The sequence below is a fragment of the Haliotis asinina genome, chromosome 1, assembly GCF_037392515.1.
Source record: "Haliotis asinina isolate JCU_RB_2024 chromosome 1, JCU_Hal_asi_v2, whole genome shotgun sequence".
In the NCBI taxonomy this organism is placed as follows: domain Eukaryota; kingdom Metazoa; phylum Mollusca; class Gastropoda; order Lepetellida; family Haliotidae; genus Haliotis; species Haliotis asinina.
Window position 1 is genome coordinate 70,831,746 of NC_090280.1, and position 23,635 is coordinate 70,855,380.

Genomic DNA, 23,635 nt, shown 5'->3' on the forward strand with positions numbered 1-23,635 from the left:
ATATCTACGATTTTCAATGGCTAACTGATGAGAACTGCAACGAAAGCGAGCAAGAGCAAAACGAAATTTCTTCACCTGTATACACTGTAAATAATATTCTTGTCTAAATACTTGTTTATATAGTGAATAAGAATAACTTTTAGAACTTGATGACAGAGATTCATACCAACCCTGGATGTACATATTCTCCACCCTCATCACGAATTCTGATAAAAATGCATCAATATTATTAATGCATTGTCTTTCCCACACATACCCAAACCCCATCTTATATAACAACATTCTAAGTTTTGCAGCCCAGTTAGTTTTACCATTGGATACATCCAATAACATTAAATTATAACATTTTCTGGGAAAATGTGATGATGGCATTTTCAACAACTTGTGCCAAAATTTAATACAGCGCTTATACGCAAAGATATATACAGGAAATCTTCCACATTCCCCCCTAGCAACCTGGTTAGAGGTGGTAGTTTTAACACCTAATACTTTTTTACAAGCCAAAGTATGGACAGTCTTGATGGGAGAACTGAGATCACAGTCTAGACCCCATACCTCAGCGCCATAAAGCAGAATAGGCATAACTTTAGAATCAAAGATTTTAAAAAAGAAGTGACTACTCGAAGATTGCTATTTGGAAATAGATCTGAGTATAATAAACAAAGCCTTCTTAGCTTGTAAAGCTGAGTTATCAAAATGTTTATACCAAGCTAATGTTTGCGAAAATTGAATACCCAAATACTTGTAAGAAGATGCACAATCAATGCGGATATCTCCAAGAAACCATTTTTCTTTTTTTGAAAGCTTGCCATCGTGTCTAAATACTAAGATTTTTTATTCATCTAAATTTATAGTAAGGTCATAATCAAAACAATGCTGATTTAAAACATTTATATGCTTTTGTAGACATATATTGTGTCAGAGAAGAGGATAACATCATCAGCAAAGAGTAGGAGAAATAACTGTGTCAACTCGGGGTGCATTTGGATGCCTGGATAACACACGGCTTCAATATTTTCTACCAACTCGTTAATGAATATGGACAAAAAGAAATGGGCTTAACACACGTACACCAATGTTACACTGAAACCTTTCTGTAAACATATTATTTGCTTTGACACAAGATTTGACGCTATAATAAATGGACTTAATAATTAAGAGACAGACCTTTTTTATTCAAAATCAACCATAACTTTGACCTATTAATCAAATCATAAGCCTTGGAAAAGTCTACGAAAAAAGCTTACAATTTTTGTCTTTTGGAAAGAATTCTTTCTGCAATATCATATAAAATAAAAACATTGTCAACAGTGGAGTACCCAGCTCTAAATCCAGCTTGCGACTCAGAAATGTTACCAAAAGCATCAGACCAAAATTGCAGCCGTTCCTTAATGACTGAAATGTATAACTTACTAAAAACACTGAGAACAGTGGTACCTCTATAATTGGAGACATCATTTACGTCACCCTTCTTAGGTATGGGAACAATTATACCGACAGACCAGTTTTCAGGAAAAGTACCTTTATCAAATAGAATGTTAAAGAGAGCAGTTATTATAGGGACCACCACATCACGCGAGTGCTTGAAGAACTCTGCAATTATCTTATCATCACCAGCCGATTTCGAATTTTTAAGGGCATCAATTGCATTTAACACTTCATCAACTGAAATAGGGGAATCCAGAATAGATGTAGCATTATCGTCACAAATCTCAGATGCATAAAAAAGTTCATCTATATCATTAGAATTGGAAGCCATGAAAATACCAGAAAAATAATCATACCATTCGAGGAGTGGAATATTAGGGATAATACAGGCTGGATTAGAAAACCTTTTCAAACATTCCAAAATGTCTTGCTATTACTGGGGCTATCATTCAGAGCCTGTATGACTTTATTGTGGTAGGAGCGTTGCTTATTTCTCGTGACAGACGTAAACTTATTTTTCATATTTAAAGAATCTCTAAGGGACTCATCATCTCTACATCTTCTGAAGACACGTAAAAGCCTTTCCCTCTCTGCACGATAGTAGCGACATTCAGAGTCATACCATGGTTTAGAAGTGGTAAAACCAGAAGAAACTTTAAGTTCCATACATATACCAGCTTCACAAATCGCTGTAGTAAATAGTTCAACAGCATCAAAAACATTATCAAACATGAGATCTAAACAATCAGTCATCTTTTTCACAATTTTTTCTGACAATAAATATTCACGAAAGAGTTCAGCTTTGCTATGATCCCAGACGTAGCGATATTGATCAGCATGAGCTGTGCCTGCTTCTTCATCATGCATGTTTTCTACATGGATATCACGTGGTTGAAATTGACAAGATAACGGTAGGTGATCACACTCTCCATGAGAGGGAATGCCGAATTGTTTACAGTTTTGGAGTACAAACGGTGAGGCAATAACATAATCAATGACACTCCTTCCAGAATGACTTATAAATGTAAAATCGCCAAGTTCGTCCTGTCCACAACGGCCATTCATAATGAACAGGTTTAAAGCAGCACACCATCTTAGAAGTTTCTTGCCTGATTCATTAACAATTTTGTCACATGATTTACGTGTTGTATTTATTATGTCAGACATTAAAGTGTTCATCTCCAATGATTTCAGCGATACTATCTTCAACACTGTCAGGTTCTTCGCCAGTTCTTACATTAAAGTCACCACCTATGATAACATATGGATCTTCTAAATCACACAATAGGCCGAGCAAAGTTTCAAAATAAAATGACAATCCGCAAGAGAATGGTTTATGGTTATACCATGATGAACCGGGTAGATGAACATCCACAGTTGACAAAAGGACATCTTTATCAAAGCCAAACATGGACTTATCTAGTATTAAAAAAAACAGCATTATCAACGCTTTCATCAAATTTCACATATTTGATTAAGTTAGATCTTATTAGAAGCACAACACCACCAGAAGGTCTGCCTGTAACGGAACTTTTCACAGTGTCAACACAATCACACTTTTTATCATGAAATATTGATGAGTAATCAAATCCTACAGTCCAGGTTTCAGAGAGAACAATGATATTATAATGTTTGAGAAATATTATTTATACTTTTATTCTGAAATCCTGCTATATTCCAACTAAGACTAAGTCCGAAACGTTTCCATGGAAACCGAGAAAATAATAAATCACAAAAACCTGTAAATACCAAAAGGCACAACTTAAGGGTCTGCCACACATATCTAGAACGTTTTGCTGAAATATATTTAGAAGTTTTTCAGTTCTGCTCCAGAAACGAAACACGCCTCTCACTTTTGAGACTATGTCTGAAACGTTTCCATGGAAACCGAGAAAATAATAAATCACAAAAACCTGTAAATACCAAAAGGCACCACTTTAGGGTCTGCCACACATATCTACCAAGTTTTGCTGAAAGATATTTAGAAGTTTTTGAGTTCTGCTCCGGAAACGAAACACATCCCTCACTTTTGATACAAAGTCTGAATCGTTTCCATGGAAACCGAGAAACTAAGAAATGACAAAAACCTGTAAGTAGCAAAATGCACCATTGCAGCTTCTGATTGGTATATCTACCAAGTTTTGCAGAAAAATATTGGACAGTTTTAGAGTTCTGCTCCGGAAACGAAGTCCATTCCTCCATTTTGAGACTAAGTCCGAAACGTTTCCATGGAAACCGAGAAAATAATAAATCACAAAAACCTGTACATAGCAAAAGGCACCACTTTCGGGTCACATATATCTACCAAGTTTTGCAAAACAATATTGAACAGTTTTTGAGTTCTGCTGCGGAAATGAGGCCTGCCCCACTACTAGACTAACACCAAAATGTTCCATGGAAAAACAAAAAAAATAAAAATGCCAAAAATCTGTAAATAGCAAAAGGCATAACTATAGGTTGAGATCATTATATCTATCAAGTTTGGTCCAAAAATATTGAACGGTTTCTGAGTTATGCTCCGGAAACAAAATGATTACAGATGGACAGAGGACAGACGGACGGACAGACGAGGCGTCGACTATATCCCCCCACATTACATGTCGGCGGGATAACAAACTACCACGGCATAGAGTAAAGTGAGCTCAAAAGTAACATACTCCTGAGATTTGTCATGTTGTAATCACACAGTACAGTCTTCAAAGCATTTAAGCGACCTACCTTGAAATTTTCTCCAAATTCTTTTAGATCTGCTATTGTTCTTCCTGAAACAATATGTAAAGGTAACATTACAAACAAAGAATTTGAGGGTAAGACGGTATAGGTCAACCAAGAACTGTAACAAGCATGTAGCATTTGTTCTGGAGATATCACTGGCCTAATGTCAGAAAATATTGCCATAATGATAAATACTTCATACATGATAAATACATATTCCCTATGCTTGTCCCTGCTAACCCTTCTACACCCTACACGTAGTGCAATGGAGACAGCATGGACATGAGAAAATGTAGTTGAACTGAATGAGCAAACATCACAGTCCGTGATTGCTGTGCCAGATTCTTAAACTGTTAAACAAGAGTCATCAGAAGATGACATATCCCCCCGGCCCCCACATATCTGAAAGGACAAATCATCTGACAGATACTTATTGTGTTTTTAGACCATGTCTGAATTGTTGAGATAGAATTATGAAAAGTATAAATGCCATATGTCCGTAATCAGAAAAAGTCACCATTTCAAGATCTGTCTCATATATCTGCCAAGATCTTTCGAAAGATATGAAATGATTTTCGAGTTGTGCTCCAGAAATGTAGTCAGCAACATGTTCATGGAACCGAGAAAATAATACATCATAAAAACCTGGAAATAGCAAAAGGCACCACTTTGGGATCTGCCACACATATCTATCAAGTTACACTGACAGATATTCAGAAGTTTTTGAGTTCTGCTCCGGAAATGAAACACACCTCTCACTTTTGTGGCAAAGTCAGAAATGTTTCCATGAAAACTGAGAAAATAATAAATCACAAAAAACCTGTGCATACAAAAAGACACCACTTCAGGTTCTGACTGATGTATGTAACAAGTTTTGCAGCAAAATATTGAATGGTTTTTGAGTTCTGCTCCGGAAACGAAACACACCTCTCACTTTTGAGACTATGTCTGAAACATTTCCATGGAAACTGAGAAAATAATAAATCACAAAAACCTGTAAATACCAAAAGGCACAACAATAGGTTCTGATTGATATATCTACCAAGTTTTGAAGAAAAATACTGAATGGTTTTTGAGTTCTGCTTCGGAAACGAAGCCAACCCCTCCATTTTGAGACAATGTCCGAGACGTTTCCATTGAAACTGAGAAAATAAATCACAAAAACCTGTACATAGCGAAAGGCACCACTGTAGGTTCTGATTGATATATCTACCAAGTTTTGCAGAAAAATATTGAACGGTTTTGGAGTTCTCCTCCAGAAACGAAGCCCACTCCACCATTTGACTAACACCAAAATGTTCCATGGAAAAACAGAAGAAAAAAAAAATGCCAAAACTCTGTAAACAGCAAAAGGCACAACTATAGGTTGAGATTATTATATCTACCAAGTTCTGCAGAAAAATATTGAACGGTTTCTGAGTTATGCTCTGGAAACAAAATGATAACGGATGGACAGACATGACGTCGACTATATCCCCGTTCATTACATGCCGGGGGATATAAAAAGGTACTGTGCATGTTTTTGTTTTTTCATTATTTACATTTATTTAGTTCACTGAGAGGTTTAAGAGGCCCTTTACATCATCTTTTAACTAACCTAATTTGTCATAATAACTGCTGGACTCACCTCTTGGATTTGGATTTCTCCTATCTCCCTTGCTGGATGCTGACACAGAATCTGATTGAGGCGATGTGGAATTGTCCCCTGCTGTTACAGTAACTGGGGAAAGTTGTTGGGATAATCCTCCACCTGATACTGTGACTAATGAAGCTGGCTCTGGACTAGATTTGTTTACAACAGGCTCAATTTGTTTCTGATCCTTATCTGCAAAGTCAGAAGAGAATGAATTTGTTTTAAAAAAAACAAACAATAGAACACTGTAGCTCACCTGGATATGATGTAGATAGCATCGTATGTCAAGAAAAAGAGTTTTCCTAAACAGTTTATCAGCATTCAATGCTGTAAATCTAATTTACACCTGTTAAACAAACTGTGGTGTTATCAGCGGTGGGCACTTCAAAAAGTACCAGATTCACTAGATAAGGCCTATATATGTGCCAGATTTGGTGAAGAATCATTGAAAAGTCTTAAAATTCTTCTCTTAAACAAGAGTCACCAGAAGATGACATATCCCCCCGGCCCCCACATATCTGAAAGGACAAATCATCTGACAGTTAATTGATGTTTTCATAGATCAAGTTTGAACCGTTTCCATGGAAGTCATGAAAAATATAAATGCCATATATCTGTAAACAGCAGAAGTTACAATTTCAAGATCTGTCTCATATATCTGCCAAGATCTGTTGAAAGATATGAAATGGTTTTCCAGTTGTGCTCTAGAAACAAAGCCTATGCCTCCATTTTGAGACTAAGTCAGCATTGTTTTCATGGAAACCAGGAAACATAAAAATGCCAAACATTGTATATGCAAAAGGCACCACTTTGTGGTCTGCTTCAAACATCTGCCAAGTTTTGCAGTAAGATATTGAATAGTTTTCGAGTTGTGCCCCGGAAACGAAGCCCATCCCTCCATTTTGAGACTAAGTCTGAAAAATTTCCATGGAAACCGAGAAAATAGTAAATAAAAAAGAAAAAACTGTAAAGTGCAAAAGGCACCACTTCGGGATCTGCTACAGATATCTAACAACTTTTGCTGACAGATATTAAGATGTTTTTGAGATGTGCTCCAGAAACGAAACACACCTCTCACTTTTGAGAGTAAGTCCGAAATGTTTCCATGGAAACCGAGAAAATAATAAATAAAAAAACCTCTACATAGCAAAAGGCACCACTTTAGGTTCTGATTGATATATCTACCAAGTTTTGCAGAAAAATATTGAATGGTTTTTGAGTTCTGCTCTGGAAACGAAGCCCAAACCCCTCATGAGACTAACACCAAAATGTTCCATGGAAAAAAAAAAAAAAAAATAAATAAATGCCAAAAATCTGTAAATAGCAAAAGGTACAACCTTTTGAGATTGAGATTACTATATCTATTTAAAGTTCGGTCTAAAAATATTTAACGGTTTCTGAGTTATGCTCCGGAAACAAAATGATTACGGGCGGGCGGGCGGGCGGACGGACGGACGGACAGACGAAGCGTCAACTATATCCCCCGCATTACATGCCCAGGGGTTAAAAACACCAATTTCAGTCAAAGTCAAAGTTGTTGCCATGGAAACACAGAAAATATTTAGCTTATTCAGAAATCAGATACTATCAAATGGTTCATCACCTTACCTTTGTGCCAACTTTGGTCAAGACACAATGAAAGTTTTAAAGTTCTTCTTCAGAAAAGACGAATTTGCATGGTCACAGTGTGTGAGTTAGTTTAGTTTTACAGCACACTCAGGAATATTCCAGCCATATGGTGGTGGTCTGTGAATAACTGGACCAGAGACTGGACCAGACATCCAGTGATCAACAAATGAGGTTCGATCTGCGCAATTGGGAACTGATGATGTGTCAACAAGTCAGCGAGCAGTCGCCTTTTATGGCAAGCATGGGTTGCTAAAGGCCTATTCAACTCCGGGACCTTCGTGGGTTTGCATGGTCACACATAAAGAAACTAAAATACCACCTCCAAAACAATAAAACAAGGGATAATAAAAACTCCTTTGTTCACGTGTACCGATTTGGCTATAGCAAGATTGCACCACTGCAGGTGAAATATTGCTAGTCCATTTTTTCATTGTGTATATCACCCTGAGCAGGAAAAGAGTTACAAGTGCATGGTAGCCGATGAGATTGGTATATCTTAAATATTTTCCAGATCAAGTGAATTTTCGCTGCAAGAATCAGGTGTGTTTCCTGCTCATAAACATGCTTAACTGACCACATGCAGTGTACAGGCCCTGTACACTGCACCTAAGTGGGAAAATAATACATTATAAATGAAAATGACAATTAAAAACTACATCTGTCATAACATTCTTTCAGACATGCATTATCTTAAGCAGAACAGGGTTGGCAAAGCATTTTATATATTATTTACAAGTTTTCCAAGTGATAAACAAATTTGGGGGACGAACTCACTTCTGTTTCTAACTTATATCGCCATGTTTAAGTTTTGTCTCTCAATTGAACTTTCATTCCTAAGGAGAGCTATAATATACTCGCTCCACTGCAGATCCATTTGTGAATGGGCAGATACATTTTTGTATGACGATGATGATGAAAATTTGGAGATTTTCTTTCCAACATAATACATGTTTCACACAGCTTACAGTAAGCACACATATACTCACCCCCATTTATACTTGAACTTATATTGGGAGGTACATGTTCATCTTTTGATCCTAATGAGTAATTAATTGCTGATGTTTGATGTAAGTGTTGGACTGGAGCTGGAAGTTGTGTTTTATGTGGAGATATCTGTCTCTGCTGCCCACCATGATCAGACACTGTTCTCCTTGGGGGCATTCCACTGTTGCCCCTTCTATTATGAGGAGGGATATACCTGCAAAGATTAAAATCCAAAGCCCATGAGCGTTGATATCTTCACTTAACTTTTCATGATTATTCTAAAATTCAAAATCACAAATTGCCCGAAGAAAATTAATGAGATTGTTGTAAAACTTTCAAGACAATGGCTGTGGCTATAAGAAACATTCAACATTATCTGTTTAAGTATGCCAATGAAGATTGTGAAAATGACATCCAACTGATACAGTATCAATTTTTTTTGTTCCTTTATTTGCTTATTTAGGCAATGGTAATATCCAAAGAAACCTGTAGAAGTTGATGATTCTTTGAAGATAGTCCTCCTTGGGATACATATAAGCATTTAATGATTCTAAAAACCCCTATGACAGTTTTAAGTATATTTTGCATAGCAACCACTTACCACTCTTTCTATGCTGAATGTAATTGGGAAAAATGGGGTGGGTATCATGTGGTTCTTTTTTTTTTGCACTACCCAAAGGTGGACTCTTCAAAGAATGATCAACCTCGATAGGTTTGTTTTATTCGTTTTCATAAGAGATCCTCTTCAGGGTACTTATAAGCAGGAGAAAGATTCCCAAAGATTAAGTCAGGAGCATCGTTCTGTCAGCCACAGAAAACCCATGGTACGGGCGAAATTCCACTAATTCTAAGTATGGATGAAAAACACAATTACCAAGACACATCCTCCAAATTCCATCAGCGTCAGGCAAGGGCATAACTCATGAATCTGGGTCAAACACATATAGTAATACGTAATCAAACACTAAAGACACCCCACTCCACACCCTCTCCTATAGTGAAGGTTATAGATGACGGCCTTAACAAGGTCTCTACATGTAAATATCACAAAATACTTGTCCAGTGGCAAAGTTTCTAAAGAAATTGAGCGACCAGCGCTGAAAACTGACTGACCAAACCAGGCACACTAACAAGAATGCTTGTCGAGTTGGTTGCGTTTAATGTACATACTTGGCTAGATATCCAAATAGCTGCAGAGTAAATCACCTGAAAGAGCCAAGCTGCATCAAGAGGCGATAAACCTTTGTTAATATAACTCGTACAAATGGCAGAGACAAGCCACCCAGAAAAGGTCTGCTTGTTCGACGGAAGATCAGCCTTCCCGAACGAATGTGCTTTGTTCATTTTATTAAGACTTCAGAGTCTTATGGATCTTCAAGACGTGAGCACATCAAAGTGAGGTACTAGATGATGGAGGCTTACAGACATCAGGGAGTTCAATAGGCTCAGCTGCATTGAAGGAGCTATCTCTCTTAGGACAATAAGAATCTGGCAGGTGAACACTAACCCTCTCCTCATGAAAAACAGTGAGGTCAGGATGGCTCGACATTGTGTGAATGTCGTCGACTCTCTAGCCAGACATTCCAGTGACATGAAAAGTCACTTTCCATGATAACAGCTGGAGTGAAAGAGGGAACCAGACAGCCAATAAAGACGATTGACAAGTCCCATGTGGGATTGATCCTATCCACATCCAGAAGTGCACTATCAACAGAGATATGACATACAGAAATAGTCATGGAGTATCCCCTCACTGTAGAGACCAGCTTCTAGCAGTAACTGCAGAAATTCAAAAACTATGACTAAATCTGCAGAAAAGGGATCAGGAATTCCCCTGCTGACACACAAGCATTCATATCAGGTCTATCTATCCTCGTACTGAATCTGTCAGCAACAGATGCAGGTGCTCTTCAGTATCTAAGAGCAAGACAATTGGTATCTGGTTCTTCACCACAGATGCAAATAGATCCACCTTGAACAACCTGCACAACTGGAAGATAATCCAGAATATGCCCCGATGGAGCATCTATTTGAGAGGGACTAGAATCTGCAGCGAGAGCACATCTGCTTGGATGTTGTCTACTCCAGGGAAATAAACAGGCATCATCCATCTGTCGCACCAAAAAAGAAACTGCCATTTCTTGAAAGCACGTCATGACTGTTTGATGCAGACAATGAAGTGCACTTTGGTGCAGTGTTTGAACAGCAAACAAGAGTCATCAGAAGATGACATATCCCCCCGGCCCCCACATATTTGAAAGGATAAATCATCTCACAGTTACTCATTGTTATTTTTAGACTAAGTTTGAATTGTTTCTATGGAATTCATGAAAATTATAAATGCCATATATCTGTAATCAGCAAAGTAACAATTTCAAGATGTCTCATTTATCTGCCAAGATCTGTTGAAAGATATGAAATGGTTTACGAGTTGTCCTCTGGGAACGAAGACCATCCCTCATTTTGAGACTAAGTCCAAAATGTTGCCATGGAAACCAAGAAAATAATAAATCACAAAAACCTTTAAAAAACCAAAGGCACCACTTTGGGGTCTGCCACACATATCTAGAAAGTTTTGCTTACAGATATTCAGAAGTTTTTGACTTCTGCTCTGGAAATGAAACACACCTCTCACTTTTCAGACTGGGTCACAAGATCCTGTACATAGCAAAAGGGCTCCACTATAGGTTCTGATTGATATATCTACCAAGTTTTGCAGAAAAATATTGAATGGGTTTTGAGTTCTGCTCCGGAAATGAAGCCCAGCCCACCCCACCATAAGACTGACACCAAAATTATCCATGGAAAAAACAAAAAAAAATATAAATGCCAAAAATCTGAAAATGGCAAAAGGCAAAACCATAGGTTGAGATTACTATATATACATATGGAAATTAATTAAGCAACACCAAATTCAAAGACACATAAAAACTTAACAAAGTTTAACGAAGTAATTTTGATGATTGATTATTCAATTTTGATGTATTGACATACAGCATGAGCTTTTCATGGGTTGATATGACGCGCGTGAAGCTTGCACAGCGCACGTGCATTGCTTTAACCTCAACTTTCGAAAAATGCACTTTTTCCCTGGGGTGTTTACAAGCGCAGGTTGTCGATTGCATTCGGTTTTTCATTCATTTCAATGTCATGGCACGTAGGAAATTATCAGAGGCCACTCGTTGGCAAATAATCGGCATGAGGAATGCTGGTATGTCTCTAAGACAAATCGGGACTCAAATCGGACGACATCATTCCATAATTTCAAAACTTTTGAAAAAATACCGGGCCACTAATGAAGTTAAAGACCTGCCTAGACCAGGAAGACCCAGGAAGACCACAGTCCGGGAGGACAGAGCTTTACTGAGACTTGTACGGCGCAGGTCCTTCGACTCGAGCTCTCGGTTGAGACAGGAGTGGCTTCCAGGGAGACCCATCTCGAACAGGACTGTTCGGAATCGTCTGAAAGCTGCAGGATACCGGGCAAGGAGGCCAATCAAGCGACCCAGACTGTCTCCAGCCCATAAGGCAGCCCGACTGGCCTGGTGTAATGACCGTTTGCACTGGAACATTGCCTCTTGGAGGAAGGTCCATTTCTCAGATGAGAGCCGGTTCTTGCTGCACATGGTGGACGGTCGTACTCGGGTCTGGAGGCAGAGGAACACAGCAATGGCTCCACGGAACATCCAGGAGACTGTGGCCTTTGGGGGAGGTTCCGTTATGGTATGGGGGTGCATTTCCATGAACTGCAAGTTGGATATCATTACCATCCGTGGCAACCTTAACGGTGTTCGTTACCAACAGGAGGTTCTTGACAGGGCTGTGGTACCTCATTTTGAGAACCATCCTCTGGCAACGAGACCCATATTTATGGACGACAATGCTAGACCTCACAGGGCGCATGCTGTAAATGATTTTTTGCGGCAAAATGCAATTGACAGAATTCCATGGCCTGCCATGAGCCCTGACCTCAACCCCATTGAACATTTGTGGGACTTTATTGGCCGTCGTGTGAGGCAGAGAGACCCACCAGTCCATAATCTCAACGAATTGACGGCTGCCCTGCATGAGGAGTGGAACAGGATCCCCCAGAATCAGATCCGGAGACTCATCCAAGGAATGAGGAGGCGTCTGGAATCGGTGGTGCGTGCGCAGGGAGGACACACTAGATATTGATGAAAGTCGGTGTGCAGACTCTCAGATGACTGTTCTTTCTTTCCATGTGACATTTGTGTTAATACACCTGACAACAACGTCTGTGGATGAATAGTAAATTGTGTCCATTTTTTCATGAATTTAAGACAGTTTTAAGAATTTGGATTTCGTTGCAATAAAGCAAAGTCTTGATACTTTTTCCCTTTAAGTTGTTTGTCAGAGATCGTCTGTTGAATAAAAAAGTGTCAAACTATATCAACCCGGCATATTTTGATTGTCAGAACACTTCAAAGTTGCTCCAATAGAAAAAATTGGGGTGTTGCTTGATTAATTTCCAGGTGTATATATCAAGTTTGGTCTAAAACATATTGAATGGTTTCTGAGTTATGCTTCGGAAACAAAATGATTACGGACGGATGGACGGACGGACGGACAGGCAGACAGATGAGGGGGATAACAACCTGCCTCAGAAGAAGAAAGAAAGGTAATGAGGTCTCGCATAGGGCAAATTCCCTCAGCTTAATTGGTTAATTTACAGTCATAACAATACTTCTAAGTACCCCAAGGTGGATCTCTTACAAACAAGAATATTTGGTCTTCTTCCTTGTCTTTTCAGGAAGTTTCCAGTCATTATTAAACCATGGTTTACAGATATGTGGACTGTAGCATAATGATCTCATCCCATTGTGGGAATATAGTCACACAATATCGATATTAATGACATGTATCTCTGTTGAAAAACATAGCACAATTTAACAACCTTGTACTTACTTTCCAGAGCCATTTCCAGCTTGTCCTCTCATCTCCGAGGGTCGTAAAACAGCACTAAACTTTGCTTCTTCTTCTCCATCTCCATTTTCTAGATCTAGCCTGGCCTTGTACTCTTCACTTCTTTCAATTTCTTTGGCTATTCTAGCTGCCTCTTCTTCACGTTGCTTATATTCTTTGGTATCTTTTTTCTCTAGCTGTGTTCTACAGGAAAGTACAGACATCCTTAACCCAATATATACCGCTATTAACCATTTGGACAGGAGGATACGACAGGAGGTCTTACAGCAACAAGACCCTTCCTGAATTTGTACATTGTGGGAGAAAGAATAGCATGGCACTGCACTGCCAAAAGCAAGAAATGTTGCTGTTTACACTGACCTTCAATTCTAAAATATACATTTGAATTTTCATTTTTTTTCTCTGACAAGGAAGGCAAAATTCAATGTTACCTTGTTTTGTCCTTATGTGGTCAAACCTTGCAATTGGAAAAGTGGTGTAATCACCAAACAATTCACAGGTTTCCATGACAATATTTATGTTAGATTATAAGTAATCTGTCTCATCAGTACACATATGGCACAAGACTCAACTAAAAGCTTTCAAATATTTCAAGGATAAAAAAAAATTACACAAGGTGAAAATCCAGAGGTCAATGAACATTATGAACTGTTTTTTGACAGCCTTTTTACAAGGATCTGAAAACAAATGACAGCGTCTCAGATTTCAAGTTCTGTGGAAAAAAAATGCCTTAAATCATAGGCACTTTTGCCTGAGTGGAAGATAACAAATCATATTGTGACCATGTAATTGCAAATTGAGGAATTATCCACTGAAATGTGATGATAGGTAGTGAACTGTCATTTCACAACTACGACTAGCACACAAATGTGCATGCATATTAACACTCACACACTCACAGTGAGGACCTGTGAAGGTCCTGGGGTAGAATATGCCTTCAGCTAACCATGCTTGCCATGAAAGGCGACAATGCTTTTCATAAGATGCGACTAATGGGATCGGGTGCTCAGACTCGCTGACTTGGTTAACACATGTCATCGGTTCCCAATTACGCAGATTGATGCTCATGCGGTTGATCACTGGACTGTCTGGTCCAGACTCAATTATTTACAGACCGCCGCCATATGGCTGGAATATTGCTGAGTGTGGCGTAAAACTAAAGAATCTTGTAAAACTCAATTTGGATGAGTAAACTAAGTGAAAAGTAGCAAGTACACTAAAATGTACAAAACATACTAAATAAGAACCTACCTGACTTATGATTCATGTTTTAAATCTTTCACTTTTCACAACGTCAGTAAACATTTGTTACATTTCAAACGAACACTCATTGCCAGTATAATTAAAATCATAACCTTTTTCCCCGCAATGTTACTGAAAACGATTCTCAGGCACATGCTTCAGCATTAGGTCCACAATAAAACTGTCAAAGAAAATGTCACAATGTTCCAAGGAAACCATTAAATTAATAAACAAGAGTCATCAGAAGACGACATATCCCCCCCACCCATGTATGTTTGAAAGGACAAATAATCTCACAGTTACTCTTTGTTTTTTCAGACTAAGTTTGAATTGTTTCCATGTAATTCATGAAAATTATAAAAGGTGTTTTTGAGTTCTGCTCCAGAAATGAAACACACCTCTTACTTTTCACACTAAGTCCAAAATGTTTCCATGGAAACCGAGAAAATAATAAATCACGAAAACCTGTAAATACCAAAAGGCACCACTGTAGGTTCTGATTGATATATCTACCAAGTTTTGCAGAAAAATATTGAACGGTTTTTGAGTTCTGCTCCAGAAACGAAGCCCACCCCACCATAAGACTGACACCAAAATGTTCCATGGAAAAACGAAAAAAATATAAATGCCAAAAACCTGTAAAGGAAGCTTTACTCTCTGGGAACGAAGCCCATCCCTCCATTTTGAGACTTAAGTCTGAAACGTTTCCATGGAAACCAAGAAAATTATAAATCACAAAAACCTTTAAAAACCAAAAGGCACCACTTTGGGGTCTGCCACACATATCTAGAAAGTTTTACTAACAGGTATTAAGCCATAAAGCTAACACCAAAATGTTAGATGGAGTAAAAAACAAAAATGCCAAAACTCAGCAAATAGCAAAAGGCACAACTATAGGTTGAGATTATTATAGCTATCAAGTTTGGCGAACGGTTTCTGAGTTCTGCTCCGGAAACAAAATGATTACAGATGGGTGGACGAGGCATCAACTATATTCCCCCGCACTACTATATCCCCCTGCATCAGCTGTCAAATGTACATACAAATTACTATTTTACATAATTTACATAATCGTGTAATGAAAGTCAACTCACTGAAAATTGACATCTCAGCTTTTGCTTCACCAATCTTCCTGTTCAGACACGATGTTTAATGCAAAAATATATGCAAAAAATATTTTTGTCACAGATCATTACCTAGTATGATACATCCAACACGTTCCATCATTTTAGCACAGGTAGTGGTTTCTTGCTTAGTATGTTTAGAATAGCATTATTTTACCCAAAACATTTGTCCAAAACTAAAGGTTTTCATTTATGAGGATGGTATCTATTGCTGTAATATGACTTCCTTAGATCATTCTTACAGCATACTGTGGCAAAAAAGCATCAAAAGAAACAAATCTTTCTCCAATAAAATTGCTTCTTACAACTGTGAAAATACTCTTAATAAGGGTACAATGATACAGTTGATGTTCAGAGCTTTCAAATTTTCCAATGAGCTAAAAAGGAAAACATAAAAGTTACTGGGATATAATGATATGTCACAAATAGAAAAACATATCCATAGTGTTCACTTTTTTTTTTTTTGTGAGTGAGTGAGTGAGTGAGTGTGCGTGCGTGCGTGCGTGCGTGCATCACACCTTTCATACATAAACAATATGTATGACAAGATATGTGTACGTGAAAACTGGGAGAGTAGAACATTTGATCTACAATGCTCCCTGAGCAAACCATAAATATTCTGACTTCCTGTTTTATGGCAATTATACGACGTTCATCTCATGGCAGAATTTGTGTTCGTAATTATCAATGCTCCTCTGGTATCACAACATCTTGAGTGGCACATGGCATAGTATTTATGGGTAACTGATCACACGCATTGCAAATCTCAATGTTGGATTAGCAGGACTAATTACAAAGTGCTAACAACATACAGTTGTCAATTGGGGGGAGTCTGAGTCAGAATGTGGGACTATCAGATTCACGAGACTACACTGAAGATTTTAACCACAAATTGAATATTTTTATACAGATTTAATCTCAGGCATTGTACTCTCCCCCTCTTTAATTCAACAAATGAGTCGAAACAACAACAAATTGTGAAGTTAACTTGGGTTCCGCTTCAAGCACCCACTTAACATTATGTCCTCCTTTGTGGATATCTTGTTGTCTGTCGCAAGAGGTATACAGCACTCTACTGCCAAGTCACCTGACCATTCCTAAATGATCATTCTTCCTCTTGGAGAAAACATATAACAAGGTTGTGGGGAGGCTGGGTGGACATTCATTGCATGAGAAAGGTTAAGCATATACACATACAATTTATGGTTAGAATTTTCAAATTTTTAAACTTATCCTATCTCATGTATTGTACCCAATACATCACACGGTAGGATGGCAGGCTACATATTACCCAATGTCACAGTGCAGATGGCAAAGTCTCATACTGTTAACTATCAAGATAAGTTGTATGCACAAGGGAGGCCTCTCTTACTGTATAACAAGTGCGCTTGCGATGAGTTAATACATGAAATCCCCTAGCATACTAAGCACAATACTGAGAGATGGGAGCTCACAATAAAGTGGTTTCCCAATCCAACATTTAATTTGTAAAGGGATGTACTAAACGTTACATGGATTTACAGACAGCTCCAGAAAACTAAGTTCTGAGATCTTTGTCTGGCCAGCTCCTGCTTCAAGAATGCACACAAATACACCATATATTAGACTGAGAAAGGTGATTCACCTTGTAAACTCGCTATTTTAACATTCAGTTCTGAACAACACTGACCAGATGAAGATGACTTGTTTAGCATGTGATGGACTGGCAGTAATGACAGGTAAAAAGAATGGTGTTGTGGCACAGCTAAAGAAAACTAACCGAGCTTTGATTGATGTACACTGTGTTAATCACAGACTTCAGATTGAAATTGCTAATGACAGATCACAGAAACAGACTCAGTGTTCAGAACTACTACAGGCTTCTCATGATTAGCCTGAATGCATCTTCAGCTTCAGACATTGACTTCAAAAAGTTGTAAACAAGTACTGGGCAAGGAAGAAAAGAAAACTGTAAATTGTTGTTTGTGTGTTTTGTGAAATTGTGAACAAATGTGATAACAGATTAATGTTTTGAAATGCTTTTTTTCAACAAATCTTAAATACAAACTGAGGTGAGCAAAAAAGAACTTTAGAATTGAAATTATAAGACAATTCAACTTCATCTACATTTTGTTATTTTTTCAATTTCCTCACCAACATACCCTTTTAGGTTATGAAGTGCCCTTTTCCATGCATTTACCCTGCCCTTTCTGAACCCTAGGGGGAGCACCATAAATGGATGTTTTGGGACCACCAAAACCGTTGAAGCGATTGATGGTACATGTGGTGAAAGATTCAATGGATTTCTTGCCACTGTCGGTATGATATGAGATAGATCAACTGATTGAAGTGTAGTAGGATCATTGATAGGTAGGTTTGTTGCACCTGATGTCGTAAGTAATGTGACAACATTGAATGTAGGTCCAAAGCAACCCAAGTTCCCATCTGGTTCATCTTATCTATGATCATGACTCTTAACAATATAGATGACCGATGCAACAAGTCTGCATCTTCATTCCCCAATAAAAAGCAAAGAATCTCTGGTAAGTAGGAATCTGAAGAAGCATCCGCACCCAGAAATTCATCTGTAGGTTCGGATGATGGTGTTTAAGATATCCTTTTTGCTAATTTCTTTGAACAATCTACTTTTGACTTTTGGGCCATGCTCTCCTGATGTCTTCTGATAGTCTCTGTCCACAAGCAAGAGTGACCCATCTTTCGTATATTCAGTGAAAGCTTCCTAAGTTAAAGGTTTACGATAGGAATGATGATTATCCCAGGAGCAAAACCCATACAATCCACACGATGTATAAGGACCAGCAACTGAAAGGATAATTCTACATTTAACACAAACTTTCCTCTTCTTAATGAAAGATGTAGTTTTTTTTTCCCTTTCATATATTCTTGTTTGGAAAACTACTTCTAATTCTCAAATTAGTGTCTGCAATGATCAGTGACAAGAGGGAGAATATCAAGAAGAAATGGTCATGTGACTAGGCAGTGGAGCGTGATGCATGCCTCTTGCGTGAGACAGTGAGATGTCCCGGAATGAGGACAACATAGAGGGTAGGTGCTTGGACTGGAGGCTGAGTCTTTCTCATTTCCACTCATCTGCTGAATTAATGAAGAGTACAATATATGTGATAGAAAAGTTTTACAAACTAGGTTTATTCAATTTGTTACCGACAAAATTGTCTGTTATAGTCAATTGTCAGAGAAACAGAAGTCAGATTAACAAGACTTGACTATAATCCATAATTTTTGTTCCCACTTGTAACAACTCATAATATCATCTTATCGTTTTCTTTTATACCTTCATTAAACATAAATAGAAAATTAGCATAAAAAAGATTTCTGAAATACTATTATAATATAGACGTCTATTTAAAGCCAATAAAACAAGCAATTATAAAAGAAAACCTAATGAAAATTACTAACAAACAAGACTCTGAGCGCTGTTAGTTAATCTGAAATTCTGATTTTGGGCAGTGTCAGCATTACAACCTACTTTCCATATTAATGGTGGCGCTGGCAGGAGTCACACAAGGTAACGAAACTTGCGTAATTGGCAATAATCGGAAAGGACAGCAATATTGCTGTATATTACTGCAGAAAAGCCAGGTTTTGAAGACCCAAAAAATTAGCCTGCAGAAGCGTGTGGCACTCCGTGTGGCACACATTTTCGTCAAATTCTTTTTCTGGTGATCAGTAAGAAAACATCATATTGTTTTGCATGAACAAATAAGGGAAAACTACATTGTCAGTGAAGACGTCATATTTGCAATTAAACATCACTTGACAAGATTATTTACCTTTTCAGTTCTAAGTTGTCTTTCATACAAAGCGATTAAAATTACCGTATTTGTCTTGCATACAGTGTCAGAAATAGCAATGAGCTGCCCACATGCTTCCCTGCGTTCTAGTTATAACATATCCAGTAATATAACAGGATCAATTCTCAATCAGTATTTGGTAAAAATATAATATTTAGAACTATCATTTTACCAAGAGAAATATATCCTACCATTGCGTAATTTTAATCTATAAATGCAAAATTCAAGGCAGGGTTTTTAAGGCCAAATCCAAAAATTCCAGTCTTTTACAAGATTGTACAAACAGTGTAGCATTGTCAGAAATAGAAAAAAAAAGTTTTTCATGTTTAACCATACAATATATGCACTTGATGTGCGATAGTATGAAATATCTGTTAAAATAAGTTTGGCTTAACAGTGTATGAAACTCCTAAAAATACCAGGAAGCCCACTGGTGTGATAACTGAAAACTGTTGCTGGCCCTGTGAACATTTAACCAGCCATGTATTGAAAACAGGAAACAGAGGTAAGGTGTTAAAGTACTCTTATCAAAGAAGTACATATCGTGAGATAATCTTTAACATATGCCAAAGCAAATTTTACAAAGAATAGCTTGGTGGTCCCTGTTGATTCATTTAGTGTCAGCATTACTTTGAAAAGACTGCTTGTGCCTGAAGGTAGCGAGTTTCATGACAGTTCAGTTGACAGTCTGTTGTCATTTAATGTCACTGCCATGTGAACGAGACAAACAGGTAAAGTCAGAATGGTCAGTATCTTTGGCAAAAATAGTCTCTATATGCTCTTCATGCAATTGGCACAGAGGATTTTTAAAAAAAAAGTAAACATGCGCAACAGAAAATTTAACAAAGACGACTTGGTTGCTGAAGGCATTCTTTAGAGCAATCACGTTTAGTGTTGGAGAAAAGGTACTAGGCTGATCTGAGGAAGTTACGGTTTGATAGATCATGGACTATACATAGAGACGTTGTCTAGCTACCACAATTGTAAACTATTTTCAAAATATCACCTGTAGTCAGTGAGACATAGTAAAATATATACCCTTGGAAAATGGTTTGGCCCGTAACACGCAAGCACCAGACGCCTGGCAGACGCTATTTCATACACTGGGCCTGACTACAGTTCAAGTTGTAGGAAGATAGGATATGTGAAAATAGGACTTTACTGTGGAAAGATTAGTGCAGAAATGAGCAATGGAAGTTTTTCAAACTCTAAAACGACTATTTGGAAGATATCATGGTTTTATGAAAATTAGTGTGCGATGATATTGTATAACAAAGGGCACTTTTTGAATTCCCATTTTGAAATTTAACTTAGCTCCATTATAACTAATGGCTGATACAGAAAAATACAAACTTTGGAGTCTCACCTATCACTACAAAAAAACAGGTGGGTGGGGGCACCTCAATAGCAAGACCAGGACAGGTGAAGCAGACGATGGTTGGAGTCAGGCTGGGAGATAGAGATATCAGCTAAGATATGATAATCTAATAGAGGAATTTAAGTAGGGAAGTACACAGTATGTCCTAATGTACATTACAATATCCAGTTCCGTTGATCTTCAGATGGTCATGCCACCTTGAGACAGTAAAAACAATGCTTTTCTATGGGTGTCAGGTAACTCTTTTACATATCATTAACTTCATAAAAGAGAGACTTGCAAGATTCTAATCAACAGATGAGACACATTCAACACACAAGAAAAGCACATAATATCTATGAAAAGATTGTTTGTACCTGAAGGCAGCTAGTTTCATGACAGGTGAGTTGACAGTCTGTTGTCATACCTGGTTAGGCCACTTAAGTGCCACCTGTAGTCTATCTATTGTTTTCAGTAGTAATTCATATTTTTTCTAAGTTTGGCCTGATTTTACAAGTAAAAATACATGTCTGGATATCCTCTTACCATTGATCCCATTTCATCCCTACAAACTTGAGGGATATCGAGCAAGAGCCTAATATTAACTTTTTTTCTATTTCTGACAGTATTTTAGGTTGTGACCTGTGACAAAGATGCTTCATGCATATATCTTAGCCGAGTCATGAAGTTCAAGGTGAATTAAGTGGTGATGTTAGTACTAGTAGACTTACGTTTCATGATAACACAAATAAGATGGAAATAGCAAGTTGTACAGTGACAACTTCTGTGAGTACTGTTGATTTAAATCCTTAGTTTAATCAATTTGTTCAACTATTTCCTCAAAACATAATTACCTCTCTCTTTGACAACTTTGATGTAGACACACTGCAGAAACATGTCTGAGAATAATGGGTTTTTTTTCATTTAAAGATTTAAAATTGTCAAAATATATTGTCAAATGAAATGCAATAAGTGTTTTCAGATATTGTGAAAAGTGACTCATTTAATAAATGAATGATGTGTTAAGTAGCTTCCTAAAGTTAGCTACTGCCTGGCCAGTAAACCAGCCTAAGGTCTGGAATGGGTTAAATTATGTCATCATTGGTGGAAGTCAGGTTCAAAGGTTTCTGAAGACATGTTTACAAAGCTTGGCCACAGTGAAGGATGAAAAGGCTCACTTGACTCTCAGACAGGTGAACTAATAACGGCTGAGCAATAGGCAATAGGGGGACTGTAACATCTTTCACAAATTGGTGACATTATGTGGTGAGAAAAAGCAAGTGCAGTTTCAGCTTCATTGATCATGTAGCTTCTGAGGATTAGATGCTTACAATGGAGAAAGCTTACTCCTAACAGTCAGGTAATCAAAAATTTGTTTGATTTCTTGCATAAAAACCAAAATAATGGACTCAAATACTAATTAAGTTCTACTGCCTATAATTTGTTTACAAAACACACATTGAACTAATGCCTATAATTTGTTAAACAAATAAAACACACACTGAACCAGTATCATGTATAACTTACGTATACTGAGGAAGATTTTCATCATATGTAGATTTCACTGAAAACTGTTCAGCATTTGTTTTAAACATGTCATTTGGATCCCAGCCATTCTAGAAGAGAGAAAAAAGAAAACATATTAAATAAATAACCTTGTCAAAGCATACACAACTGTCTCAAATCACTGTGGGTTTTTTTTGTTTCCAGAATGGAAAAACGGTAGCTCTCCTGAATATGTTGTTAACAATAAGAAATATTCCACTTGACAAATGTATAGCCAGTATTGGTTTTCAAATATTTACTACACTGATAGAGTGACACTTGTTCCACAAAATACATCAGAAGGAAAAACAAACATTGCTAACTTGAGCTCTCCCTGTTTAGCTGTTTCAGCATGTTCTGAGGAGAAGAAATTTACATGGGATGTGTCACACCAATCCTACTGCCTTTTGCCATCAGCTGGAAAATGGCTTTCCTGCCAAAGCTCTAACACAGTGTTCACTAATAGCTTCGGATCCTCTGAATAATCCTGCTGATTCGTCAACAGTCTGATGGAGGTCTACAAACCGTAAGCCTCAAGTTTCCAACTGTATATTTCACAATGATTTTGACTGAAGTTGTCATATGTGACTTGTTTATAAATTTTACATTTGTCAATAATTTAGAAACGTTAAATCAAAAATGTGTGTTTAATTTGTGTTCTGAGGGTTCTGTGAATGTTCAGAGGGTCAACCAGACATCTGAAACTTACAGGATCCAAAGTCCTGTTACTTTGAAACACCATTAATGAACACTGCTAACAACTAGCCTTAAAGAAATAAAAATTAAAAGACTCCAAGAATGAAACTGACCTTGATCAAGGCTATTATGTACCTCCAGTGTAAAATAAACCCGTAAAACATTTCAGTCAGTCATAATTTTCTTGTCTATTAGTAAACTGCACAACAATTCATCCAACTGTAATAACATTTTATATACTTATGACTACCTTGATAAAAGTTTTTAAACTAACACAGAACAATGATTCTGATTAAATAATACAGCTGATCAAAATAAACAAGAGTCATCCCCCCGGCCGCCACATATTTGAAAGGACAAATCATCTGACACTTACTTATTGTGTTTTTAGACCAAGTCAGAATGAATTCATGAAAAATATAAATGCCATATATCTGTAATCAGAAAAAGTCACCATTTCAAGGTCTGTCTCATATATCTGCCAAGATCTTTTGAAAGATATGAAATGGTTTACGAGTTGTGCTCT

At 37.5% G+C, this 23,635-nt stretch overlaps 1 protein-coding gene across 2 annotated transcripts in view; it reads right to left on the bottom strand.

Annotated features, from left to right (window-relative positions):
* The window catches only part of LOC137296459 (ataxin-2-like protein), a 104,542-nt gene that overhangs the window by 36,092 nt on the left and 44,815 nt on the right, over positions 1-23,635 (bottom strand). For both annotated transcript variants that reach the window (XM_067828252.1, XM_067828257.1), the window contains exons 7-11: positions 22,396-22,484; positions 13,316-13,516; positions 8,392-8,603; positions 5,771-5,968; positions 4,147-4,190 (exon numbers count right to left, since the gene is read on the bottom strand). In XM_067828252.1, coding sequence (XP_067684353.1) covers positions 4,147-4,190; positions 5,771-5,968; positions 8,392-8,603; positions 13,316-13,516; positions 22,396-22,484 — 744 coding nt within the window. The remainder of the gene's footprint in view (positions 1-4,146; positions 4,191-5,770; positions 5,969-8,391; positions 8,604-13,315; positions 13,517-22,395; positions 22,485-23,635) is intronic.